This window comes from Achroia grisella, unplaced genomic scaffold (genome assembly GCF_030625045.1).
Source record: "Achroia grisella isolate CSIRO2021 unplaced genomic scaffold, CSIRO_AGI_Agris_v1 utg546, whole genome shotgun sequence".
Taxonomy (NCBI): Eukaryota; Metazoa; Arthropoda; class Insecta; order Lepidoptera; family Pyralidae; genus Achroia; species Achroia grisella.
Window position 1 is genome coordinate 3,807,572 of NW_026712931.1, and position 24,194 is coordinate 3,831,765.

The 24,194-nt window shown below is 34.4% G+C and overlaps 3 protein-coding genes and 1 long non-coding RNA gene across 7 annotated transcripts; 2 read left to right on the forward strand and 2 right to left on the reverse strand.

The window, feature by feature from the left end:
* Window positions 1-439: 439 nt before the first annotated feature.
* On the reverse strand, window positions 440-10,875 carry LOC131848277 (sodium/potassium-transporting ATPase subunit alpha-B-like). Of its 3 annotated transcripts, XM_059198080.1 has the most exons (18): window positions 10,708-10,875; window positions 9,903-10,052; window positions 8,946-9,118; window positions 7,893-8,063; window positions 7,521-7,650; window positions 6,508-6,744; window positions 6,160-6,375; window positions 5,783-5,803; window positions 5,218-5,408; window positions 4,711-4,882; window positions 4,245-4,393; window positions 3,815-4,016; window positions 3,274-3,428; window positions 2,604-2,790; window positions 1,914-2,153; window positions 1,377-1,565; window positions 700-817; window positions 440-629 (listed from the first exon to the last, which is right to left on the reverse strand). In XM_059198080.1, the coding sequence occupies exons 1-18, from the start codon at window positions 10,853-10,855 to the stop codon at window positions 515-517; spliced, it is 2,964 nt and encodes a 987-aa protein (XP_059054063.1). In that variant the 5' UTR covers window positions 10,856-10,875; the 3' UTR covers window positions 440-514. The 3 variants fall into 3 exon arrangements, with proteins under 3 accessions (XP_059054063.1, XP_059054064.1, XP_059054065.1); XM_059198081.1 differs by lacking the exon at window positions 6,160-6,375; XM_059198082.1 differs by lacking the exon at window positions 10,708-10,875 and having other exon boundaries at window positions 7,893-8,043; window positions 9,903-9,992.
* A 94-nt stretch (window positions 10,876-10,969) lies between these two features.
* Window positions 10,970-13,650, forward strand: LOC131848194 (uncharacterized). Its single transcript, XR_009357746.1, has 3 exons — window positions 10,970-11,052; window positions 11,138-11,198; window positions 13,184-13,650. It is a non-coding gene; the product is annotated as an uncharacterized LOC131848194 (long non-coding RNA).
* On the reverse strand, window positions 11,584-13,187 carry LOC131848193 (enoyl-CoA delta isomerase 2-like). Of its 2 annotated transcripts, XM_059197972.1 has the most exons (3): window positions 12,789-13,187; window positions 12,390-12,479; window positions 11,584-12,274 (listed from the first exon to the last, which is right to left on the reverse strand). In XM_059197972.1, exons 1-3 carry the CDS (start codon window positions 13,164-13,166, stop codon window positions 11,990-11,992), a joined length of 753 nt encoding a protein of 250 aa, XP_059053955.1. In that variant the 5' UTR covers window positions 13,167-13,187; the 3' UTR covers window positions 11,584-11,989. The 2 variants fall into 2 exon arrangements, with proteins under 2 accessions (XP_059053955.1, XP_059053956.1); XM_059197973.1 differs by lacking the exon at window positions 12,390-12,479.
* A 1,632-nt stretch (window positions 13,651-15,282) lies between the features above and the next one.
* LOC131848143 (glycerol-3-phosphate phosphatase) lies at window positions 15,283-23,665 on the forward strand. The gene is made up of 5 exons (XM_059197907.1): window positions 15,283-15,600; window positions 17,889-18,049; window positions 18,357-18,494; window positions 22,440-22,783; window positions 23,237-23,665. The coding sequence occupies exons 1-5, from the start codon at window positions 15,390-15,392 to the stop codon at window positions 23,406-23,408; spliced, it is 1,026 nt and encodes a 341-aa protein (XP_059053890.1). The 5' UTR covers window positions 15,283-15,389; the 3' UTR covers window positions 23,409-23,665.
* Window positions 23,666-24,194: the final 529 nt, after the last annotated feature.

Below are 24,194 nucleotides of genomic sequence, written 5' to 3' on the forward strand. Positions count from 1 at the left end.
TAGGTACTCGTATAGCCATAATATATAATGATTACAATATTTGAGGAGCATGTCAATGGTACGTACATACTTAAGTGATCTCTACCACCTACTTTGGAAAATGGAGTCTAATTTATAAGAATTTATGAAAGTGCAATTGGCATAGGTATGGCATGTAATATGGTATTTTCACTGGGAAGAGTAGATCAAAATTAGTTTTATTAACCAGACTTTTTAGATAATAGGTGTGAATCAATTGTTATTACTTGTTACGTTTAGGTAAATATTTTAATGTGATTACCATATGTCGCAGTGACCTGGTTAATGTGTTTAGTATTTTCAAATCTTGCTCATTTCATATTATACTTAATATTTTAATAATCATGCTGTTCAATTTCTATGTGGATTTCGTGGGATCAAATAATTTGATAATTAAATATAAATCCTTTTTTTCCTTACAAGCATTGTTTTATTTAATAATTTTTACAAAGAAAAAATAAACATTTATTTATTCTCACAATTATTATAAACTTTTTTAGTAATAAGTTAATTTGTTGAACCAACCTCCAAACAGCTCCTTTCTAATACAGTACTTTCTGAATTCGTCAAATATAAACATTAACATTGAAAATGGTAGAGCTAATAACCACCTATAAAAATAAAAATACAATTTTGTATTTATAGAATTAAACATAATCTAATTTGTATTGTTGCACTCACCATCGCCACCGCAAAGGATATGTTCGAAAAAAATTGTTGATCCCTGGTGTATAACATATTAGACAAGACAACGCTAATTCAAACACCAGACCGACATTCAGAACTTTATTTCGTAGTCCTGAAAAATATTGTCACAAAATACAATGAGACAAGCGTCTCCTATACATATATATATAACTATCTACTGTCCAAAGTTGTACATCAATCATCATCATCAAGAATTTTAATGAAATCAGAAATAGGTAATTATACACTTAATAGAATAGAATACTTAGACTTTATTTGTAATATACAGTGAAGAAAATTCAAACAATATATTAAATATCAATCACAAGTAAGGCGGTTAAAATGAAATGAAGAATTATAATAATTTAGTTACTGATAAGTTCAAGTGTAATTGGATGCGAAATATCACCACTACCACCAACTTGGATGTAAGCGGCAACCGTCGCTATATACTTACATGAAGGGGCTATGTAATTGACATGTAATAACATACAAACTCAGCGTAATTATTCCGTAGGAGTAAGATGTTAAGCCTCCGTGTGATTTTACTGGTCTAACTTCCTACCGAAACAGCTAACAAAAAAACTATTTTACGTCTGGTGAAAATGACTAGAGGTACCTTCGGAGACGACTTGTAAAAGGTCAATCTCTAATAAACAAAAGTCTCTCACCAACATGGAATAGCGAATTGTATCTTGTCTTACAAATAATTCCGTTTGTCACTTGCATGACGACAACGGCTACGAAGTACGTGGTTTGGCATGCCCGTTCTAGTTCCTTACGCTCCGCGTAGGTCCAGTCTTGGCCTAATGAATCGCGAACGTCGTTAACTGCTTCATTGTCCCAGCGTCGCCTTATCCCTTTTAGGGAAACACATTCTCATTATTATGCAGCAATGTATCTATCTGCCTATTATTGTTTTATTTTTATACAAATTGTTAAAAGTCGTCTGCGTGGCTATTTCACTCAAGACATACAGCTTGCTTTGTAAGATGTGTTTTGGTTGTACGGTGCTGATTACGCAGTTAGTCCTCTTGTAATGCATGAGTGGTATCACATGTTAACGTGATGTCTGTAGTGCTGTTCATGTATATAAGCGACGGTTACTGTTTACGATAAGGTGGGCCCGTTAATTTATTTATCATTCTAATTACATAAAAAAACAATATCTACCCCGGTACGCTGTTCGCTGTACGCTATGTATTTACCGAATAATTCCGCTGGATAGAATCCATGTTCAGCCATAACTATGAAATATGAAAACAAGCCAGCTGCGAATTCTATTAAGCCCAGATGTCCGTACACTAGTGCTAACATGCGGGAAGACACAAGCGGATCGGAGGAGCGTGGAGCCCGGGTCATCACATCTGACTCGGCAGGTTCATGTGCCAGAGATACAGCTGGCCACATGTCCGTGCCGAGGTCCACACACAGTATAGTCATAACTCCTGTTAATAAAATATACCTGTTTAAGATTAGTAGTATTATAAATATGATTCCTAGATAACAATTATTTAAAAAATCACGTTAGATTGTACTTATATTTATTTTATGAACTGAAATCAATTATCATTTTGTGAAAGAAGGTAAAACGAGTTCCGTGTAATTTGGGTTTCAGAGAAACTATTTTTATTGATTGTTTGTTACCTGTAGGGGTGGAAAGGGTTGTCAGTAATAGTCCACTACCAGTAGATATTAGTACAAGTAGAGCAATTGCTAGCAACATAATATTATAAACGTGAAAGTTTGTAAGTGTAAATTTTAAATGGATTTTAATGAAACTTTACAATAGCTTAGGTATACTCGTACATCAGAATAACACAAAGGTTATAAATTTCGACGGGTGAAATAGCGGGCACAGCTAGTATGCAATAGTAAATTAATATATAGTTACTAACCCAAAGGTAATGGTATAGAAAATAGAATGAATACTAAGACCGGTAAAATCTCTGGCACATTCGATATTAAAATGTAGCAAACAGATTTCTTTAAATTGTCAAATATTTTTCTTCCTTCTTCTATACCCGTAACAAGAGTGGCAAAGTTATCGTCCATTAAAATAATATCTGCCGTTTGTTTAGATACCTGTAAAAATATCAAATTTTAAATTTAACAAAATCTAACAAATTATATAAAGAATCAACCTAAGCCGAGGTTATTATGATAGACAACTAGATGTGTTAATAGACAACTGTTATGTTATACATATGTACGTACAAATACATATATATTAATGTATGTAGAGAACAAGTAACGTATACAAACAATCCGTGTCATGTATACAAATGTCTGTACCGTGCAAGGAATCGAACCTGCGTCCATCGGAAGTAAGGGGGTAAACCGCTAGACCACCGAGGTCGTCATGATGAACAAAAAATGAATGTTTATAAAACTATCATGTTTATATATGTATATATGTACGTATCTTCTAGCGTCACTGTCCCTGTTGTACCTCGCTACCCCCTAACTAATAAGTATAAATTATATAGTCGATTGGCGAAGCCCTTCTTTTATATGTTTAGTTGAAAGTTAATTCTTATTCCACAGTGGTCAACTTGGTCTGCTTACTTGTGAGCCTGTAATTCCCATTGAGATGCCTATGTCGGCTCGACGCAAAGCCGGTGCGTCATTAACCCCATCACCAGTTACCGCTACCACTTCACCGCCCCGCTGACAAGCTTCTACAATCTGAAGTTTTTGTGTCGGAGATGTTCTTGCAAACACTGATTGAATATAATAATAAAAGAGAACATAACGTTATATCATAAAGAAGAGAGATTGTGCCCAAGAAAAATAACTTATTAATATATTATAGCAGAATTAAACAAGACTTCCGCAAGCAAAATTAAAACAAAAACTTATTATTTTGGGGATTATTTCGCGCATTGACGGCAGTTGAAGTCACTCATTTAAAGTTACTGTGGTGAAATAATAATGTTCGTCACTTACCTAATATTATTGTTATTATTCTTTATACATCACTGTGTTAGGCAATTATATAATTATAAGGTGTGTAGATATGGGTGCTTATAAGGTACGAGCTTAAAAGGTATGGAAGAAAAATATTACTAAACAATTGTGAATGTAGTAATTTTTGTATGTAACAAACCTATTTCATAATGCTTGTCTAATGTCCAGTGTAGTAAATCCGGCGTCATATTTCGCAGGTCAGAACCCGTAAGAATATGACATTTTTCAGTAGTGGCAATACCAACATCTAGGGCCACAGCACGAGCGGTAGCGGGATGGTCGCCTGTGACCATCATAACTCGAACACCAGCTTCTCGTACGCGTTCAATAGATCGGCGAACCTAAATTATGGGCCTTATTTTTACCCGATTGTGGGATCGTGGTTTATAGAAATAAATAGCATACCTATGAATATCATATTATACAGGACAATAGAGCGTTTATTATGGTACATATTTATAGTAACTACTTTGTATATATAGCCTACACTTTTACAACCATTTTCCAGCAATTATATAAAAAATACCTGACTTCTATATATAGTTAATATAAACTATGTTATCTATTACCTCTTTTCTGGGCGGATCCATCAATCCTACTATTGCGAGTAATCGTAACTTTTGTAATGGAAAATTCACATTATCAGTATCGAATTTGTAGTTTAAAGGATATTCCGTATAATCTAATAATAAATCTGCGAAAGCCAATATTCTTTCTCCTGCAAAACCACTACATATCAGTATAAACTACGAAGAGTAAATGTAGGTAGGTAGGTATTGTAAGTATTCTATGTTTTTGAGTGGTGTCACAATTCAGCATCAGCTGTGAAGGTCCTTTCTGATTATAGCGCATTAGTTTTCAGGTTATTTTACATTTTCCACATTGTAATTTGTTATGCTATAAAAGCTGAATAAATGGTTATTATTATAAGGTATATACAATGCCTATCTTTGTAAATACAGAACCTATTAGTTTTAAAATTGTTAGGGAAACCGTACTAAATATTATTTCAGGCAGGCAGATACAGATACCAACCTGTTTTAGCTAAATTTTCACATGCCATTTCCGCTGCATTTCTAATTTCAATAGTCATATCTGCATTACTTTTGTCCAAGGCAATTGAAGTACACCGGGCTAAAATACATTCTGGCGCACCTTTCATTACCACTATATAGTTAGACGCCTCACTGTGTTCATGAATGCTAACCTACAAAAGGAGACCTGTCTATTATCTTATTATCTATGGTAAATAACCCAACTTATATGGGTCACGTATCAACTGCAGGTATGCAATCGCTTACCAGGATGCGGCCCATAGGAATATCCTTGTATCAAATAACTTCACACCAAATACCTCGTCTGATCAATTCACGTCCCCATCAAACGGAGATTGAAATTACGACAAACCGGTGCTCTCAGATAAAAGTCGTATCCTTTAGGCCGGAGTTGGCCTTCAGCCACTATGCCGTGGCTGAAGGTCTTCTGCTCTCGCCCGTGTAGCTGTAAGGACCGTTTGTAGCCAACGCATATCAATAAGCTTACCTGGTATTTATTAACAGAGTTAAAAGGTATTTCAGCAATTTTAGGATATTTCTTTCTAATGGACTTGAGATCATCATACTTGCTAAAGAAATTTAAAATGGCTGTTTCGGATGCATCACCATATACCTCCCCCGTAGTTTTAATAGTTGCTAGGCTGCATAATGCGCCGCAATTTATCAATGCTATAAAAGCTGAAAAAGAAACGTAGCTTTGCTAGATTAATGTGTTACGTAGTGTAGACAATTATCCAAGCCCTATAAAGGCTGAAGTGTTACCAGGTTAGCAATACCAAATACAAACGTAATTCGATTTTCAGTAGGTAATTGCGAGCTATTAATTTGAAGTTAAAATTACAAATTTTTTTTTTAACATAAAAAATACACAGGTACCTGCAGAAGTACACAGAAATAATCATAATGTTGTTTTAAGAATTAGTGCACAAATTAATTAAGGTTACGGCAACTATTAGACATCGCAAATAATCTGACTAACAACATAGTAGGTAAGATTATAATTTTTCAAATCACTTTGTAAACGCGAGTTGTGGCATATGTGGTAAACTTACCGGAGTTAAAGCGTAACAAATCTGAAATAATAAGAATTCAAAATTTACTAATGAAAATACAAAAATAAAAGTTTCACAAGGTAGAAATCGTCCCAATTCCTATGATACTGCAGGTAAGTTATTAGTATCACTCTATTTTGAATTTGGGTCACTCGTAAAGAAAGTAAAAAAATCCTTTTTCTATTTTTAGCTAAATCTCTTTAAAATTTAATATAAATTTCAAATTTCATATAAATCATAGCACTCTAGTAGTGCTTGAAATACGATGGATCGATTCAAAACTCGAAAAAAAAAAGTGTTTATAAAAATATAATGACTAGGTATCGACAAGACAGCAAAAGTGATTAAAATTTTTCATCTAAATACAAATTGCCTACTATCGAATTCTGACTCCTTTACGTAATAACTAGTATTAGACATCCATATGTGTTGAACAGACATTTTGTTCTCGGTTAATGTTCCTGTTTTGTCTGAACATATAGTGGTGCATGCTCCGAGAGCTTCAATTGCTTCTAAATTCTTTACAAGACAGTTTCTTTTAATCATATGCTGTGCTGTTAAGGTCAAAGCCGCAGTAATAGTAGGTTGCAGACCTAAAAGATATTGAATTTACAATTAAAATATTTTTTCCATATACAAAAATAACGACAAAATCTTAACTTAAACATGGTTGAAAGTAGTTAATTATTTCCAAATATTTTATATATTCAAATAATTCTATTTACCCTCTGGTACATTGGCAACAATGATCCCAATAACAAAAACCGTAGTTTGCATAAATGGATATCCCATTGCTATAGAGGAACTAGCAATAAATAAACCAAGTCCTAGAGCGAACACAGACACATATTGCATGAAACGCTTGATCTCCCGTGACAGTGGCGATGGTGCCGGCTGCAATCGCGCTGCCAATCCAGCGACACGACCTAGGGCTGTCAAATCTCCACAACATATGACTACACCTAAAATATAATACGTTAAATAATTAGATTGTCATTGGCTGCGTCACTATAATCTTTAGCTTTAATCTTATCACTATATGTAGTTTCTCTATATGTATTTGAACAGTTACCATTCCTTAATAAAAATATAAACTTGGAAAGGATCAAAAATATAAAAATTAAAGTAGTCCTTGTTAATTTTGAATTACGGTGTTATGCTTCCATACCCTGTAATTACGACCATATCTCATATCTTCAATCCGGAATAATATTCAACAACATGCTTAGCGGAAATATATGAGAGTTAGGTAGCCAAGAAGCACCGTATTAGCGTAGTAGTAAGAGTAGGACCAAATGCTACGGACCTGCTCTCTCACTTCTGTCTGAACATAATACAAAGAAGAAATAGAACTAGTTTAAAAATTTACTCCTCATCCACCTCATCCACTTCCTACCAGCGATACTGGGCCCAAACAAAATCTAATTTGTCGCCTGGTTTTTATCTCGATTCTAATTTAGCAGTTTAGATTAGAATGGAAATCTAGGGCTCCTTGAAATTATTTGCTATAGGCCCAGTTTTTTTGTCTTAATCCGGTAATGTAGCCAAGCAAGCAGCATACAACTAGTTGTATATAGGTACCCTAAATATCGAAAGAATAGTTTATAGAATTATATACTTCCGGCCAAGATAACAAAGAAGGATTTTTGTGTGTGGGAGTATTTATGTAAATTTAGTTACATAAAGATTCACACACGCATGATGTTTTGTGTATTATTATTTTCAATCAGTACTTTACCTAACGCCCAACCTTCAACACATTGTGTGGAAAAGAAAGCTACATTAGGAGACTCCAATATATTAGGTGTGCCTTCACTATTACTACGGGGTACAGCGACACTTTCGCCAGTCAGAGACGAGTTATCAACCTGTAGGTTAGATTAGACATAATTGGAGTCTATATCTGGGCAACAAGTTTTAGAAAGGTAATGGTTATGAAACTGGTAACAAGACTATTACAAGAAATAAACCAATTATTATATTATTTATACGAAGTCGTAATAGGAAATCTTGTTCTACCAATAGAGAACTAGCTACATGATATTGATATTAGGGTCCACTTATTCATTTTGATTTTGAAATACATTTTATATTTGAAATTAGACTTTACTTTGAACCCTTTGCTGTCAATAATACGAATGTCGGCAGGTATAACATCTCCTATTTTTACTTTAACTAAGTCACCCTTGACCAGATCGCGAACCAGTGTCTCAGAATTGAGTATTCCATCTCGTATACACGTTGAGTACTGTGGTATCATACTGTTGAATGTTTTCATAATCTAAAAATATAATTTTAAAACCTCAGCTGATGGGATAAGACTAGGTAATGTCCTTTATGACCACAGAATAAAGAAGTAAATACTGAGATTACTACAGTGGGTGCCACAAATCAAATTGAAAATATCTTAATTAATATACGAGTACCTAGGTCTAATTACAGACACTCATGTTAAGTCAAATCTTGCCCATTTTCATCTTTATCCTTTTGGTGACTAAGAGACTACCACCACTACCGCGTGGTAGCCTTTAACCTTTTACCAACCACTAATTTTACAGAAACAACTGCAAAATAAACTTCTTGGTACCAGTAGTACTAAATATCACCACTGCAGTTTGCATTCTGCGATTGAGATCATTATATTTTGTCTATCCTATTAAAATTAGAAAGAGTTAGGAATCACTTTAAATAAGTTGTAGACCTAGTGTGTTGAAAACAAATTAATTATAATCGCGGTCAATCTACCAAAATAATTTATATTGGGCTAGCACATACTTTACATGCCTAGGTAGTACATACCTTAATTTACCTACATATATATATACATACTTGCCTAGCAAATGATTTAACTATAATGTTTTGCATTAAAAGACAAAGAGAAGATACGGTATATTCTTCCATACCTATGATCTATTAACTAATACCTGTAATTAAAACCGATGCACAATATAATTCGTACAACGTCCTTTGCGTTGGCATATTTTTATCTCACCTACATATATTTGCCGGCAAGTAGCGTGCTTTGTAAGTGAGATATAACAGTGAAATTACAGAGTACAAAATTTTGTTATAATATGGATTTGGTAGGACCGAAAGTAGGAAATACGTGTACCTAACGTATATTTCCTTTTTAATATAAATTAAATTAAGCATAAATACCGACTTTAGAACTCTTATATTTCTGGTAGAAGCTGAAAAGTCCGCATATGATGTCGACAGCGATAAGAACACATCCCAAATATAAATTATCATGACTTGCATTTGGTTTTGAGGAGGTTTCAATGAAATATGCAATAAGACACAATGATGCACCCAACCAAATCAGAATTGAAAACCCTGAAAATATTAATGGTAAATTAAAAGCTAGCTAGCTAGCTAGTCGCCAAGTGTCGGGTCAACCCGTCGGTCGTCGTGTTCGTGTGATCAGAACACGTCACAAACTGTACAGCACTTGATAACTCACTGTCCTCGCTTTGACGAGCAAAGACTTAGACTAGAAACGGCCCATTTCCGTTTGAATCAAAGTGAAGGAGAAAAATTACAAAAATTAGGAAGGAAGGAAAGTAGGAAATAGAAAAAGCAGAGAAAAAGTTTTAGAATATTGTAAGAGTGGTTCCGAGGGTTATAAAAGAAAATAGTAAACGAGTCATATTATGATGTATTATAATAATATAGTAAATATAAGAAGCAAAAAATGTAAATAGAACAACTATGTAGTGGTAAGATTGTGGCGTGAAAATACTTGAATTATTTCTATGGAGTGGCAATGTATAAGTTGTATCACGGGTGTCATAAGGTGATGTGATGTCCATAGCGCCGCGCTGTTTATTTAGTATTATATAGACAACAGTTACCATTTATCGTCAAGTGGGCCGTTAGCCTGTTTGCCATTACATATATCTCTCTACGTTACCTTCTTACAGATTTTATATTTCTTTCTCCCGCTATCCCTCATCTATCTTAACTTCTGTCTTTTATACTAGTTTGTATTATAGTATAGTAGATATATAGATAGTCTATTGGCCATAATTTACTCGCTCTTTGCGACAAAGCTACTTTTATTGACATGTTTAGCAATAATTCAGAATACTACATGTACACATAATATGCTAGTAGGTACCTGTACACAATGACCTAAATAGAACCTTTGGCCATCCATACTGCGTAGCTGGTGTTAGCGTATTAGGTCCATAATACTCCAGCAGTTCCGTAGCTCGAGCAAGTGACAACCCTTGTACAGGATCAGTTCCAAGTAATACAAATAGTTCTTCTATAAATAATAAGCTAGTAAGACGATATATTAATATATACTTGACGGACTCAGTATTCTAGCGGTTTAGCACACTGCTTAACTTCCGTCGTACAAACATTTTTATTCGTGAGCATGATGAGCAGGTATGAGTATTGGTCTTGTACGACTTTCCCCATAAGTAATTGTATTCCAATTGTCATTGGATCTAGTTCCATATTGTCATCCATTCACCTTTTTCGAAAGTCATCAAAAGGAACAGAGTTTGGAACTGTAGTGGTCTGCCGAATAAAGCCATTTAAGCCAACTATTTAATGAAATTACATCTATTATGAGATGATTCAGGGTAAATCTTCTGTGAAAGCAGATTCGGGCGGGAAAGAGCTTACGTGTAAAGTCAGCTAATAAGGTTCTGGTTTTAATTACTCACTCACTACTACTCTACTCACTTATTTAGCAAAAAAATATTATTTTTACGAAATAGATATTTACTTTTTATTATAAATGTGCCAGCAGTTTCAAGAACTAGTTCAAATGGATAGCTGATCACTAAATGATTTTAAAATACACCGCGGTTTCTGTTTTATTTTTTGGATCAGAATTCTAAATAAATAATATTACAGAGAGAGAATAAAAGTTAAATATGCATTAGTTACAGATATTATTACATACATACTTAATGGTATGAGATGTATATCAGTCTGTATTTCTTTTTTCAGTACGCTAAGCCGAGTACTACTCAAATCCCTTGACCTGAGCCCCTTAGGGTTATTTGGACGAAATAAATCTGAAATAGAGGATAAACTTGAACTTCTAGAATTCATAATTGCTTGTGGTGACTATTTCCTTTAACGCCTTGTTTAATTGATATATCAATTAATCAAAATCTATTATTTTTTGAAATCGGGTTGGTATGGCGTATGTTGTCAAATATACCTACACAATATATTGATAGGGAGATGAGATGAGGCCTAAGTTTGCGCCCTGAGATACGTCATCGATGAACTTCTGTTATTAATAGGTGTACATAATAATTAGCATCTATTTTAAATTAATTGTAGTATACAAATTGTTCTAATAATAATGAAGTTTACTTTACTTTCCAGGTACCACACTATCATTACCGCACCAGACATGAGGTTGGAATTGTCTCTTCTTACAATCATCGTAGGTAGCTTCACAGTATAATATAAATATTTATATTAATGATTAGGTATGTCTGTTTTATATATATTATTATTATATTACTGGTACAAATTCTATTTAATGATGATGATGATTAAAGTATATTCCTCCCTTGTTGTACTTTTACAGACTTTATACAGTGAAATAGTTAATAAGAATGGGTTTATTTCTGAGAGACCATTGGGATATGTTGTCCTTATTAGTTGGGACTGCTGGGCTCTTCCTGTTATCATCGGTGCATTAAATTTATAGTTTCGTCACATGTTTACATACCACTCAGACTAATGGCAATGGCATTTATAAAACTTGGACTAATTTCTAATGTATCAAGTTGTATTCGTTTACATAAGGCGAAAATAAAAAGAGATTGTTGTAATAAATACTTTTTAATAAAAATATAAATTAAGTATAAAAGCCATAAAAAAATATACCCCAACATTGTAGTCACTCACAACTGTGATCTCACAATTACTGCTAATGACAGTCTTCAGAAAAAAATACTTAAGTAATTAGTCCCATAACTCATTTAGAGGATTTTACATCAAATATATATAGCTACATTACTATGAATATAAAATTTCTCGATAGAACTAAAATATACAGACTAGAAATCTACTCAATATCCCTATAGCACCAAAATAATTCCCCATATTGCAACTTACCACATATAATGTAAGCAGCACCAATTAACATATGTCTGTAGATCATTAATTGTTTCATAACAAACATTGTTTAGTTGTCAATTAACTTAAAACTCTTACAGAAAAGGTCTGTTATAATTTGCTGTTTTCATTTTCAAACTTCATTAATCTATTTGTTTTAATCTGAATAATCTTTTGTAATTCCTTATCATTTATCTTCAGTAACTGCTCCTGTATTTGATGTCTTATCAACTTTTTAGTTGCAAACATTGGTATTGTAGGTAGTTCTGTAATTTCTTTTATTTTATCCCAGGCTTTAATCTGGAACTCATCATGTTTATAAACATAATTTATAAATCCACACTCAAGAGCTTCTTTTGCACTTAGTTTATAATTGAATAGTAGCATTTCCAAGGCCTGTAATAGTGAGTTTTGTTATACTTTTATTGTTAAATTGCAAATATAAAATGACAAAATAACTATGTCAATACAAATATTAAATAACTGTTATAAATAGTAATATGTTACACACCTTTCTATCCCCCATTATTCTTGGAAATGTCAATGTAGAACAACCTTCAGCTACAAAGCCCAACTTTGTAAATGGAGTGGAAAAATATGACTGAAGCAAAAATATATTTTATTTATTATATTTGACATACCTATTATTACAGCATACTTTCTCATTTCTGATTTGGTTCAGCAATATATATTATTATATATTATTATGTAATATATAAAATAGAATAATCTGTGTACAAAAAGTCTTTAGCACAATAGTACATTTTAAAATAAAAATATATGTGAATACCAACTACCAGAGTCACATAAAATTATAAAAACAAATCTGTCACTTTTTTTTAAAGTACTAATTAGATAAAGTTCAAGTTTCAACAGGTATGTGGAAATTTAATATAATTTCTTTACTTACATTGTCTGACGCTAGTACTAGGTCACATAAAGGTAAACTAGTGGCAGCTATTCCAACAGCAGGTCCATTTACTAAAGCAATAAGGATTTTAGGGAACACTATAAATGCTCTAATAAAATTCCTCAATACTTTCATGAACTCAAGGTATTCTTCATCAGTTTTTGGTATATATGACAAGTCATTCCCACTACTGTAAAAATTCCCAGTTCCAGTGATCACGACTGCTGCAATCTCATCATCTGTTGTAGCTTTTTGGAAAATTTCTTTGACTTCTTGATACATGTTAGAATCGAGAGCATTCTTCTTTTTTGGTTTATTAAAACAAATTACCAAAATATTTTCTTTCTTGTATTGAATAATTGTATCTGTGAGGCTCATTATTGTTATTTTTTTAGATCGTGGACAAAGTTGTTCAAGTGTATACCGAGGTCAATGTGTTATCCATTATCAGTAGAAAGATATAAAAACTATATACATAATACAGACTACTTAGAGCGTTTGACACATCTATTAAATTATGTCTAATTTAATTTGTTTTCTTTTCTTCTATTACTCATTTAGAAAATACAAAAATTTAATTGATTTTCTGACATTATAACTCGCATGTAGCGACCGGTAATGTAGTACATAATCGTAAAGAAATCAAATCAATTACTATCGCATAGAACTTGTATTCGATTGATGCATGTTTATAGTGTAAAAAAAGTACTGTAAAGGTTATTATGGATTTGTGGTAGCATTATAAGAAGTATGAATGTAGCGTCAGTATTTAGATATGGGCTTTAAACTTGGTGTATAGGGTTATATATTATTATAAAAGGGCAAAATTATTACTGTTATAATTAAATACTTCAGCTGACTAGTACTGAGATACTAGTATTACTATCCCATCAACTTACAGCTAGCGAACAATTTAATGTATTCTAAATAGCATGTAAACTAACATCTAACAAATTTTAGTGTGACCGAAAATCACAGACGTTTTTACATGGTCGTGCTATCGGCTGATATATAATATATGACGCTACAGTCAGCAGACGATATTTTATTTTCAATATATAGGAAAAACAGAATCACTTTTTAATTTATATTAGAGAGAATAGAGTGACCAGCAACATTGATATTGCATTGTCAAAAGGAAATAATAAAATCCGTGATATCCGTGTAACCCTGTCCCCACAAACAGCACCCGTTCAAGAGTATGACGGATGAGCGAGCCATCATTGATTCTGCAGCCTCAACCATATAACCATATAGATGAGCACATTGATTCGATCCATCTCGCCACCACAAGTTTAAACTTTATACCGAGCATTACAGTTTTAAGTTACTCGACTACGTCATTTATAGGATTTATAGCATAGGCTGTATCAATCACACTATAGTGAATGCTGTGATTGTTACAGCCTATGTCATTGTTATTACAATTCCGCATTGCAATATTTAATTTACATTATTTAAATTACAATATATCATTAATAAATTTATAACCACCACTCCTTGTTATATAAAACAGAATATTGAACATTGATGACTATGTTAATTTCCTATTGACATAGACATGACGAATATATACCTCAACAAAACTTAAAATTGTAATTAAACCCACGCATTATAGTTATTCAATTTCCCGTTTATTTTATAACATGCTTTGTTGTAATTTCTACATGTAGGATCATAAAATTCGCTTCATTTAAATCCAAAACACTATCTGTCAATCTATACATATAAATAAAATTGGAGTGTCTGTTTGTAATATTGAAATAACCGTTTTTTACTAGATGCATATGAATATAAATACGGTACGTACACTAAAATAACATTTTCACAATTTTTGTCTGTCTGTCTATCGGTCTGTTTGTTCCGGCTAATCTCTGAAATGGCTGGTTGCACCGATTTTGACGGGACTTTCTTTTGGCAGGTAGCTGATGTAATGAGGAGTAACTTAGACTATTTTTATTTTAGAAAAATAAAGTTATTTTCTACGAGGATGACGTCGCGGGAACAGCTAGTTTATAATAAAAACATGTACTTACTTTTTTGAGAACTAGGAAAATTTGTTCTCTAAGAGATTCATCATCATCATCATCATCATCGCAGCCCGGAAGACGTCCACTGCTGGACATAGGCCAACATAAGAGATTCACGACAGGGTAAATTGAATATTAAACAAATTGCTCGTTTTTGTAATATAATAATAGATTCTACATCAGCAGTTCTTTCCTATATTTTAACACCATACGACATTCTACTATGGAAGTAACTAAAATGTACTAGCTTTGAGTTAAAGTCAATTGTATATTTTTTCTGAGAGTAAAAGCTCAATCTAACAGATGTCGTTACATTTGCTAAAAAAAACACGTTTGTTGTTTTCATTGAATTAAGCGCTATATTATATGATGTAAACCAGTTTAAGCATATCTGTTGGAACTCGTATTAATTTTTCATAATCGAATAGATTCCAGCTCTATTGTCAATGGCTGTCAATTCGAATGTCAAATGTGTCAAAAGGGCTGATGGCTTTTCCTTCTTTATGAAAAATCATATTTATTTTTCATTTTTTATTTATACAGTACTTGTATTTTTTCAATTAAGAAAGTAATGGTAAAATCGTTGCTTAGAATCTTGAAGAACAATAATTTATACAATAAGACTTGTCTCTTGAATTATGCCTTAAAAACGAAGCAAATACAAAATTTTAATACATCATATAAAATGTTCAAATCTTCAGTTTCTAACCTATACGAAGCATCGAAAGATCAAGTTCAGGAATTTTTAAATTCCTTTGATACTGTTTTGACTGATTGTGATGGTAAGTGGTACTGATAGTACCCTATAAATATAATTCCCTAAAATAGACTATACTACTTTCTACTAATAATTTGAGGGCCTCTGTGGTCTAGCGGTTACTTTTGATACATGAATATGTTCGTTATTGTATTAGTCTGGGTGATTTATATTTTTATATAAAAAAAAACGTATATTTATGCTTAGTTTGGGATTAGAGGAAGCTGTATCCAGGAATATAAAAAATATGTAAATATATATAAGTTTGGATGGATTATTAGGGAGTTGAATGGATGTCTGTTGTTTCATGCAAAAACTATTGAACAGATTCTGATGAAACATTATAGTAATATGGCTTATACATCAGAATGACAGATAACCTATAATTTAAAAATATTTGTTTGAATTGGGTGAAATGTATAATAGTGATAATAAGTCAATAAAAATTTATCTATTCAAAAGTTAACTTGGTGTGCAAAGCATACACTGTTAGAATTAAACTAAAGGCGCTGTGAAGTTGTGATTAATTGGTTGTATAGATAAACTTTGTCTTTTACATTACTACTATTAATAATTTCCTATTAACAATATGGATACCTGTAATCAAGAGGAAATTGCGTCAGGAATAACAGCAGTTGAAACTGACGAGAACAAATGTTAAATAATATCAAATTTGCAAATTATCACACAAACAGCTAGAGATTTAATGAAAGATTGTGTATTATATCCAGGAAAAGTAATACCTAAAAATACTAGAAACGCAATATATATACCTTCAGTTATTACGTCGAATAAATGGCGGGATATTATGAAAGCAACTGAAAAAGACAGAATAGAAAAAAAAGGCATCATAAATAAGAAAGGCCCAAAAATTAATCTAAAAAAAAAAAGAAAGCTAAAGAAATTTCGTCTTCTGAAGAAGATAGTGAGGTAACCTATATTGAAAGCGGTGAAAGTGAATGGGCTGAGCTGAGTGATAATGATGAAAAAAGGATAGGAAAAGGAAGTAAAATGCTAAAAAAAGGACTAGAAAAAAGAAAAAAATCTGATACTGATGACACAAGTTCTAAATCAGAGTTACCTCTGAATCAGGTACCTAAAAAGATAAATAATGAAAAGTGTAATCAGAGCTTAAAAATAGGATCATATGTTATTATTAAATATGAAGGGGAATACTTTCCTGAGAGAATTAAGAATAAAGATAAATTTTTTTACGAAATTAGCACAATGATATTATCTACAAAGAATACTTTCCGATGGCCAGAAAGACCAGACAAAATTTGGTATACAGTTCATGATGTGGTCGAAATTATAAGTTCACCTGTCGAGCATAATAATAGAGGCTTCTTCAGAGTTACTGAAATGGAAAAAATTTTGCCTAACATATACACATGAAACCTTCATATTTAGTTTTTATCCAAGACTGAGTACCTAACAATGACATTAAGTAACACAATTTACTGACCTACTGAATTGGCAATATAAGTACAATTATAACTATTGCAAAGATTAAGATAAATTTAGAAAAGGTATAATTTTTTAGAGGGATAAGCAAAAGTGAATAATTAGCTATTAATGCAAAGATAAAATTAATAAAAATATTATATGTATAAGATGTTAATCAAAAGACTGTAACTACTACTGATGTTCCTATTTTTTCGATTAAGGTATATTTTTTAAGTAATAAGGTAGTTCTTAGTATTACCTACCTCATATCACTTTAATTTGAACTTGACTGATTAGAATTTCTTATATTTGATACTTAACTACTTAAATAAAAAACATCGTAAATATAACATGTAAATATAATGCAATTTACTAATAAAAAACAATATATTTTGAAATTATGTGTTTAATTTTTTTGATGGCCTGGCACAGGACCGTGTGCAGAAATGGGGGAGAAATGGCCAAAAATGACACAAAATCACTTTTTGGTTATTTTTTATTATTAATAAATATTTATTGAATGTTTAATGATAAAATTGTTTTGTTATGCAAGGGTAATATGTTTTCTTTGACTTTTTACAAACAATATGTCCTTGGCAAGATAAACTATAAATTATGATTGCCTCAAAGTGGACAAAAGTCTTAAAATGGCCGGGACCGGGACATCTGCCCTACAATACTAAATTGATTTAAATCATCTAAGTAAATGTATATTTGTTCACTAGACCAAGAGAAACAAGTATGAAATATATATTAGTAGCAATCATCAATTACTGATAAACGGACAGTTTTTGCTTCCTCACAATTTTGTGATTTTATTATAAGCATATGATTTTATATTTTTTATACTATATGTGGTGTTTTCAGGTGTTCTTTGGATTGACACTACAGCTATACCAGGATCAGCAGACACTATAAATTATTTTCGTAAACAGGGGAAACGGATATTTTATGTCACCAATAATTCAACAAAAATTCGTAGTGACTTTGCTGCTAAGGCACAACAGCTGGGGTTTATTGCATCCCAGGTACTTTTTTTTATTGATTAAATGAGCAATGCTCCCCTCCACCCACCATTGCCAGCAAAATACAAATATCAGATCTACATCCATGAGGTCATTGCGGGTAATTCCTGGTGAATTTGACACAATGGACTATCTGACATAACACACTTATATCATATATGCCTACACTAAACGTAAATGTGTGTAATTTAACACACATATTTACATTTAGGGGAAGCCATTCTATAGTTATACATTTGAAAAAATCTGGTTTTAATATACACTTGCTTACTTTAAATATTTTACAATTTATAATATGAACTGTTTCCAGGATGAAATTCTGTCAACTGCATACTTAGTAGCACATTACCTTAAAGGCATTGGGTTTACTAAGAAAGTTTATTTGTTGGGTTCCAATGGCATTGGGGAGGAACTCAAAGCAGTTGGCATACGATATATTGGTGTTGGAGTAAGTTACATTCTATTTTTAAACGAACTCTATTAGTAATCATTTAATTTGGTAGAACTCTATTACTTACTCATGGAAATATTGACTGGCTGACATTTTAACCAGAAGTTATGAGTTGGAGTATTAGTCTACAGATATTGGTTCAAAAAGAAGTTAAGAATTTTTTTCTTTAACTAAATACAAAAGTGTTTACCTATATGATTACTGGTAATATAAGTAGTAGTCAAATTTAATTTTATATTCTTCTAGTTGTTGTTACTAACGGACTATTAAAATGATAAATATTATTAGTGTAATATTCTTTAATACACACAATCATCTTGATTTTAAGTAAAACTTAAACTGCATTGAAAAAAACAAAATTTCATTAAAAAAAATGTGTATATAAAAGCAGATCAGGCAAACATTATTTGCCATATAAATTAATATCGTTATTAAAATAGGAATTTATGGTAGAAGGGTAAAAAATATAAGAATATAAGTTTGTCCAAAAAATAAATTGGGCCACTCTCATCAGTATAAATAATAGATAACTTATTTTCAGACCTACTGAGGGTAGATATAAAATTTCATAAAAATTGGTAAACCGTGTCGGAGAAGTAGTACAATTAACACTAACTTAAGAATTTTATAAATTTCAGTAATATGCTTTATTCCAATCTTGGAATTTCAAACTGGTCTCAGTCGGGGAAAGATAATGCTATGCTACTGTATAAGTCTGTGTGTGGTGTCGCCGTAAGAATAGCACCACCCCCTCTCTTCCTGTGGGTGTCGTAAAAGGCGACTAAGGGATACATCGACCAGTGGACGGGCAGCAGCGTTCTACTGAGTAAATACCATCAGACTGCGATCGCCAACCCGCATGCCAAGCGTGGCGATTATGGCAACATCCCCCCATATGCATTTACACCCAAGGCCCCGGCCCCCAGTTCCCGGCGGCCCCGCTAGTCTTGACCATGGTAGCGGTCATGGAAACTGTGGGGTGCGAAGAATCTCCGGGTTAGACCAGGCTACCAGAAACGACGACCACTGGCCCTGACAACATACAACGTTCAAACACTGCGGACCGACGAAAAGCTAACTGAACTGAAGGAAGAGTTGAGCAGATTGCACTGGCATGTCGTGGCATTATCTGAAGTCCGAAGAAAGGGGGAGGACTCTATAGTCCTGAATCCGGCAATCTGCTTTACTTCCGGGAGGGCGATCAACTGTCCCAAGGCGGTGTGGGGTTCCTCGTCCACGAGTCCCTTGTGAATAATGTTATCAAGGTCGAGAGCGTGTCGACTAGGGTAGCGTACCTGATACTCAGAATTACCAAACGGTATTCGTTGAAGGTCATCCAAGTGTACGCTCCAACTTCGACGCACCCCGACGATAAGGTTGAGGCTATGTATGCGGATATCTCCAGAGCCATACATAGTACAATTTTTTTCATTTTAACGTTATCATGGGGGACTTTAACGCAAAATTGGGCAAACGAAGCGGTGGTGCTGAGAGTGGGGCAATTTGGTATCGGTGATCGGAACTTCCGAGGTCAAATGCTGGCCGACTTCATGGAGAAGGAGAGCCTCTTTATGATGAACTCCTTCTTCAGGAAGCCTGAACACCGGAAATGGACGTGGATTAGTCCCGATGGTGCCAGAAAAAACGAGATAGATTTCATCTTGTCAACGAGAAGACAGATTTTCAATGATGTCTCTGTGATCAATGCCGTCAAAATTGGAAGCGATCACCGGATGGTAAGAGGCACACTGAATCTGAATCTTAAACTCGAACGACTGGTGAAATCTAGGCTCCGGCTTACATCGATCCTAGCGATCTATACAGATCCAAAACCCCGAAAGCTTTCAGCTAGAATTGCAAAACCGTTTCGAATGCCTTGGTGACTGCGTTGACATGGATGATTACAACAACAGGTTCGTGGAAACTGTCCGTGCGGCTGGGTCTAAGCACTTCAAAACCCGTCGCGCAGAAAGAACCGGAAAAATATCTATCTCTACTCTTAAACTGATGGATGAAAGGTGAAGAATGGTCCCGCAGTCTCCGACTGACGCTTCCCAGTATCCAGCTTAACAGGCAGATCTCAAAGTCCTTGACTCGTGACTTACGCCACTTTAACACATTGTGTAAAGAAGGCTATTGAGAAAAACAAGGGCTTAAAAGTCTTTAACAGGGATCTGGCTACCGGACCGAGCCAGCTGACGCGACTTAAGACGGATGATGGCGGGATCGTATCGTCCAAACCCGAACTTTTGAGGGAAATTAAGCAGTTCTATGGATAGTTATACACGACAACACGGGCACCTGTTAACAACACGGCGAAAGACCCTGGAGCCAAATTAACCCGACACTATGCCGAAGATATCCCGGACGTCAGCCTGTACGAGATTGGTATGGCTCTTAAACAACTTAAAAACAACAAGGCGCCGGGCGATGATGTAGTTACTGTTGAGCTTCTGAGGGCTGGATGTAGGCCTGTTTTACGAATCCTCCAGAAGCTATTCAACTCTGTCATCCTCGAAGGCAGAACGCCTCAAGCATGGCAAAGGGGTGTGGTGGTTCTGTCTTCAAGAAGGGAGACAAATCGCTTCTGAAGAATTTCAGACCCGTAACACTGCTGAGCCATGTTTATAAGTTGTTTTCGAGAGTCATCACGAATCGTCTCGCGCGCAGGTTTGACGACTTCCAACCTCCCGAACAAGCCGGGTTCCGAAAAGGCTTCAGTACCATAGACCACATTCATACGCTGCGGCAGGTAATTCAGAAGACCGAAGAATACAACCTGCCACTTTGGTTGGTGTTTGTGGACTATGAAAAAGCCTTTGATTCGATCGAGATGTGGGCTGTGCTACAGTCTCTCCAGCGGTGCCAAATTGACTATCGATATATCGAAGCGTTGAAATGTTTGTATGAAAACGCAACTATGTCAGTTCGCCACCACGACCAGAATTCGAAGCCTATCCAACTGCAGCGAGGTGTCAGGCAAGGCGATGTTATATCGCCAAAGCTGTTTACCGCTGCATTGGAAGATGTCTTCAAGCTTCTGGACTGGAGCGGGCTGGGCATCAACATTAACGGCGAGTATATCAATCACCTTCGATTTGCCGACGATATCGTGGTCATGGCTGAGACCCTGGAAGACCTTAGCAAAATGCTCGAAGACCTCAGTAGAGTCTCACAAGGAGTAGGTCTTAAAATGAACATGGACAAGACGAAAATTATGTCAAACGTCCATGTCGTACCTGCTCCCGTAAAAATCGGAGATTCTACACTCGAAATTGTCGATCACTACGTATACTTAGGGCAAACTATCCAACTAGGTAGATCCAATTTCGAGAAAGAGGTCAATCGTCGAATCCAACTCGGATGGGCAGTGTTCGGGAAGTTCCGATATATCTTTTCGTCCAAATTTCCGCAGTGTCTCAAGACGAAGGTTTACGACCAATGTGTGTTGCCAGTGATGACTTACGGAACAGAGACGTGGTCGCTAACTATGGGCCCCATCAACAAGCTCAGAGTCACTCAGAGGGCAATGGAGAGGGCTATGCTCGGAATTACTCTGCGTGATCGAATCAGAAATGAGGAGATCCGCAGAAGAACCAGAGTGACCGACATAGCCCGAAGAATTGCGACTCTGAAGTGGCAATGGGCAGGGCACATAGCTCGTAGGACAGATGGCCGTTGGGGCAGTAAAGTCCTCGAGTGGCGGCCACGGACCGGAAGACGCAGCGTGGGAAGGCCTCCAGCAAGGTGGACCGACGATCTGGTCAAGATCGCTGGAAGGCATTGGATACGAGCAGCACAGGACCGATCGTCGTGGAGATCTTTGGGGGAGGCCTATGTCCAGTAGTGGACGTCTTCCGGGCTGCGATGATGATGATGATGACTGTATAAGTCATGTAATTATTGGAAATAATTATGTTGCTTTTGTAAATATGTTTGTAGCCTGACCATGTGCAACCAGATTTCAAATCAATGAAGCCATCAGAACTTGATCCTGAAGTAGGAGCAGTAGTTGTGGGCTTTGATGAACATATCAGCTATCCAAAATTAATGAAGGCTGCTTCTTACTTGTCTTCTGAAGAATGTCTCTTCATAGCTACCAATACAGATGAAAGGTTTCCTAAATCAAATTCAATAGTTGTGCCCGGTACGGGCACGTTGGTAAGAGCCGTGGAAACATGTTCCGAAAGGAAGGCACTAGTACTTGGAAAGCCGCATGCTTATGTCAGGAAATTTCTCGAGTCTTCTGGTCTTGATCCAGGAAGAACTTTAATGATCGGTGATAGGTAACTATTTTAGAATTTAAGTTTGTTTTGAATTTAAGTGTCGCCAGCTTTTTCATGCATTTCAATTTACATAATAAAACCACGAAAACCGTAGTAATAACAGTAATAATAATCCTGGTCAATTCACACAGCGCCGTCTAGTTCCAAGCTAAGCCGAGCTTGTCTCATGGGTACTAGAGAACTTATACTTAAATACATTTTTTAAAAATTAATACGTAATGTACATAGAAAACACCCAAATCATTACAAACGTATATTTGCTCCCAGCGCAAAGCAGAGTGCTAAGTAACCTCTAGACCACCGAGATCGTCATTAAATGAGTCTTTCATTAGTACGATGTCAACGCGTAATAAAGTCTGAACTATCTATTGCGGACATTTTTGCTTCATGCAGCTAGTATTGTACAAGTACTAAGTCTACTTGTATTTTATAAGTGATGGTTTATTTTTGCAGGTGCAGTACAGATATTGAGTTTGGGTCACGCTGTGGTTTTCAGACACTTCTAGTTCTATCTGGTGTGACATCTACCAAGGATTTGGAGAGAATTCGCAGCGAAAAAAAGCCACCACTGCCTGATGTTGTCTTGCCGAAATTAGGAGATTTGCTATCTCTAATACCGTCATAGTGCAATTATTTCATTTAATGTTTGTACATGTATATTTGTTATATATTTATTGTATGAAATACGCATTATAGTACAAACATATATCAACAATACAATTGTGATAAGATAAGAGTACAGTGTAGTATATTTCGCTTATTGAATAATATTTATTTAAAACAAATATGTTTTATTTGGATTAGGGATTTGATAATGCGAGAATTGCAATGGTATAATTTGTAAGTAGACAAAATAATAATTAATAAATGTATGTCCGTTGATCCCGATGTTTCTTTTCTTTCTTCTTTTAATGCCAAGAACCTGAAAGCTAACTGTTTGCAACAAGTGTTCCTATACAAAGCAACTTTGAAACAGGTCCGTCTTGTTACAGGATTGCATATATCATATTGTAATGTATTGTAAAAGCTCCAAATGTTGTTAATTTATATTTGAACTAGTTCCTGTAAAAAATATAATCTGTAAAGCCGTTTTTATAAATCTGTTAAACATTTTTAATATAGATGTTATTATTTTAGTGTATGTCTGTGTATATTTTATAGCTTAAGAGGAGTGTGTCTACGTAATAAAATTACGATATTAATAGGTGTTTTTCAGAATTCGTTCTCTATACAGAGACCTTGTGTGTGATGTCAATACTTTCCAATTTTAATCGCAATTTTGCCTGGACTGACTCTATTATTACAGTAGCACGTTTAATATGTCGTTTAGTGTCGGACAGACATAAAATCTTAGAAAAAAATACATTACTCCATTTATTTATATCTGTGGTATATGGTTTTATTTGTAATT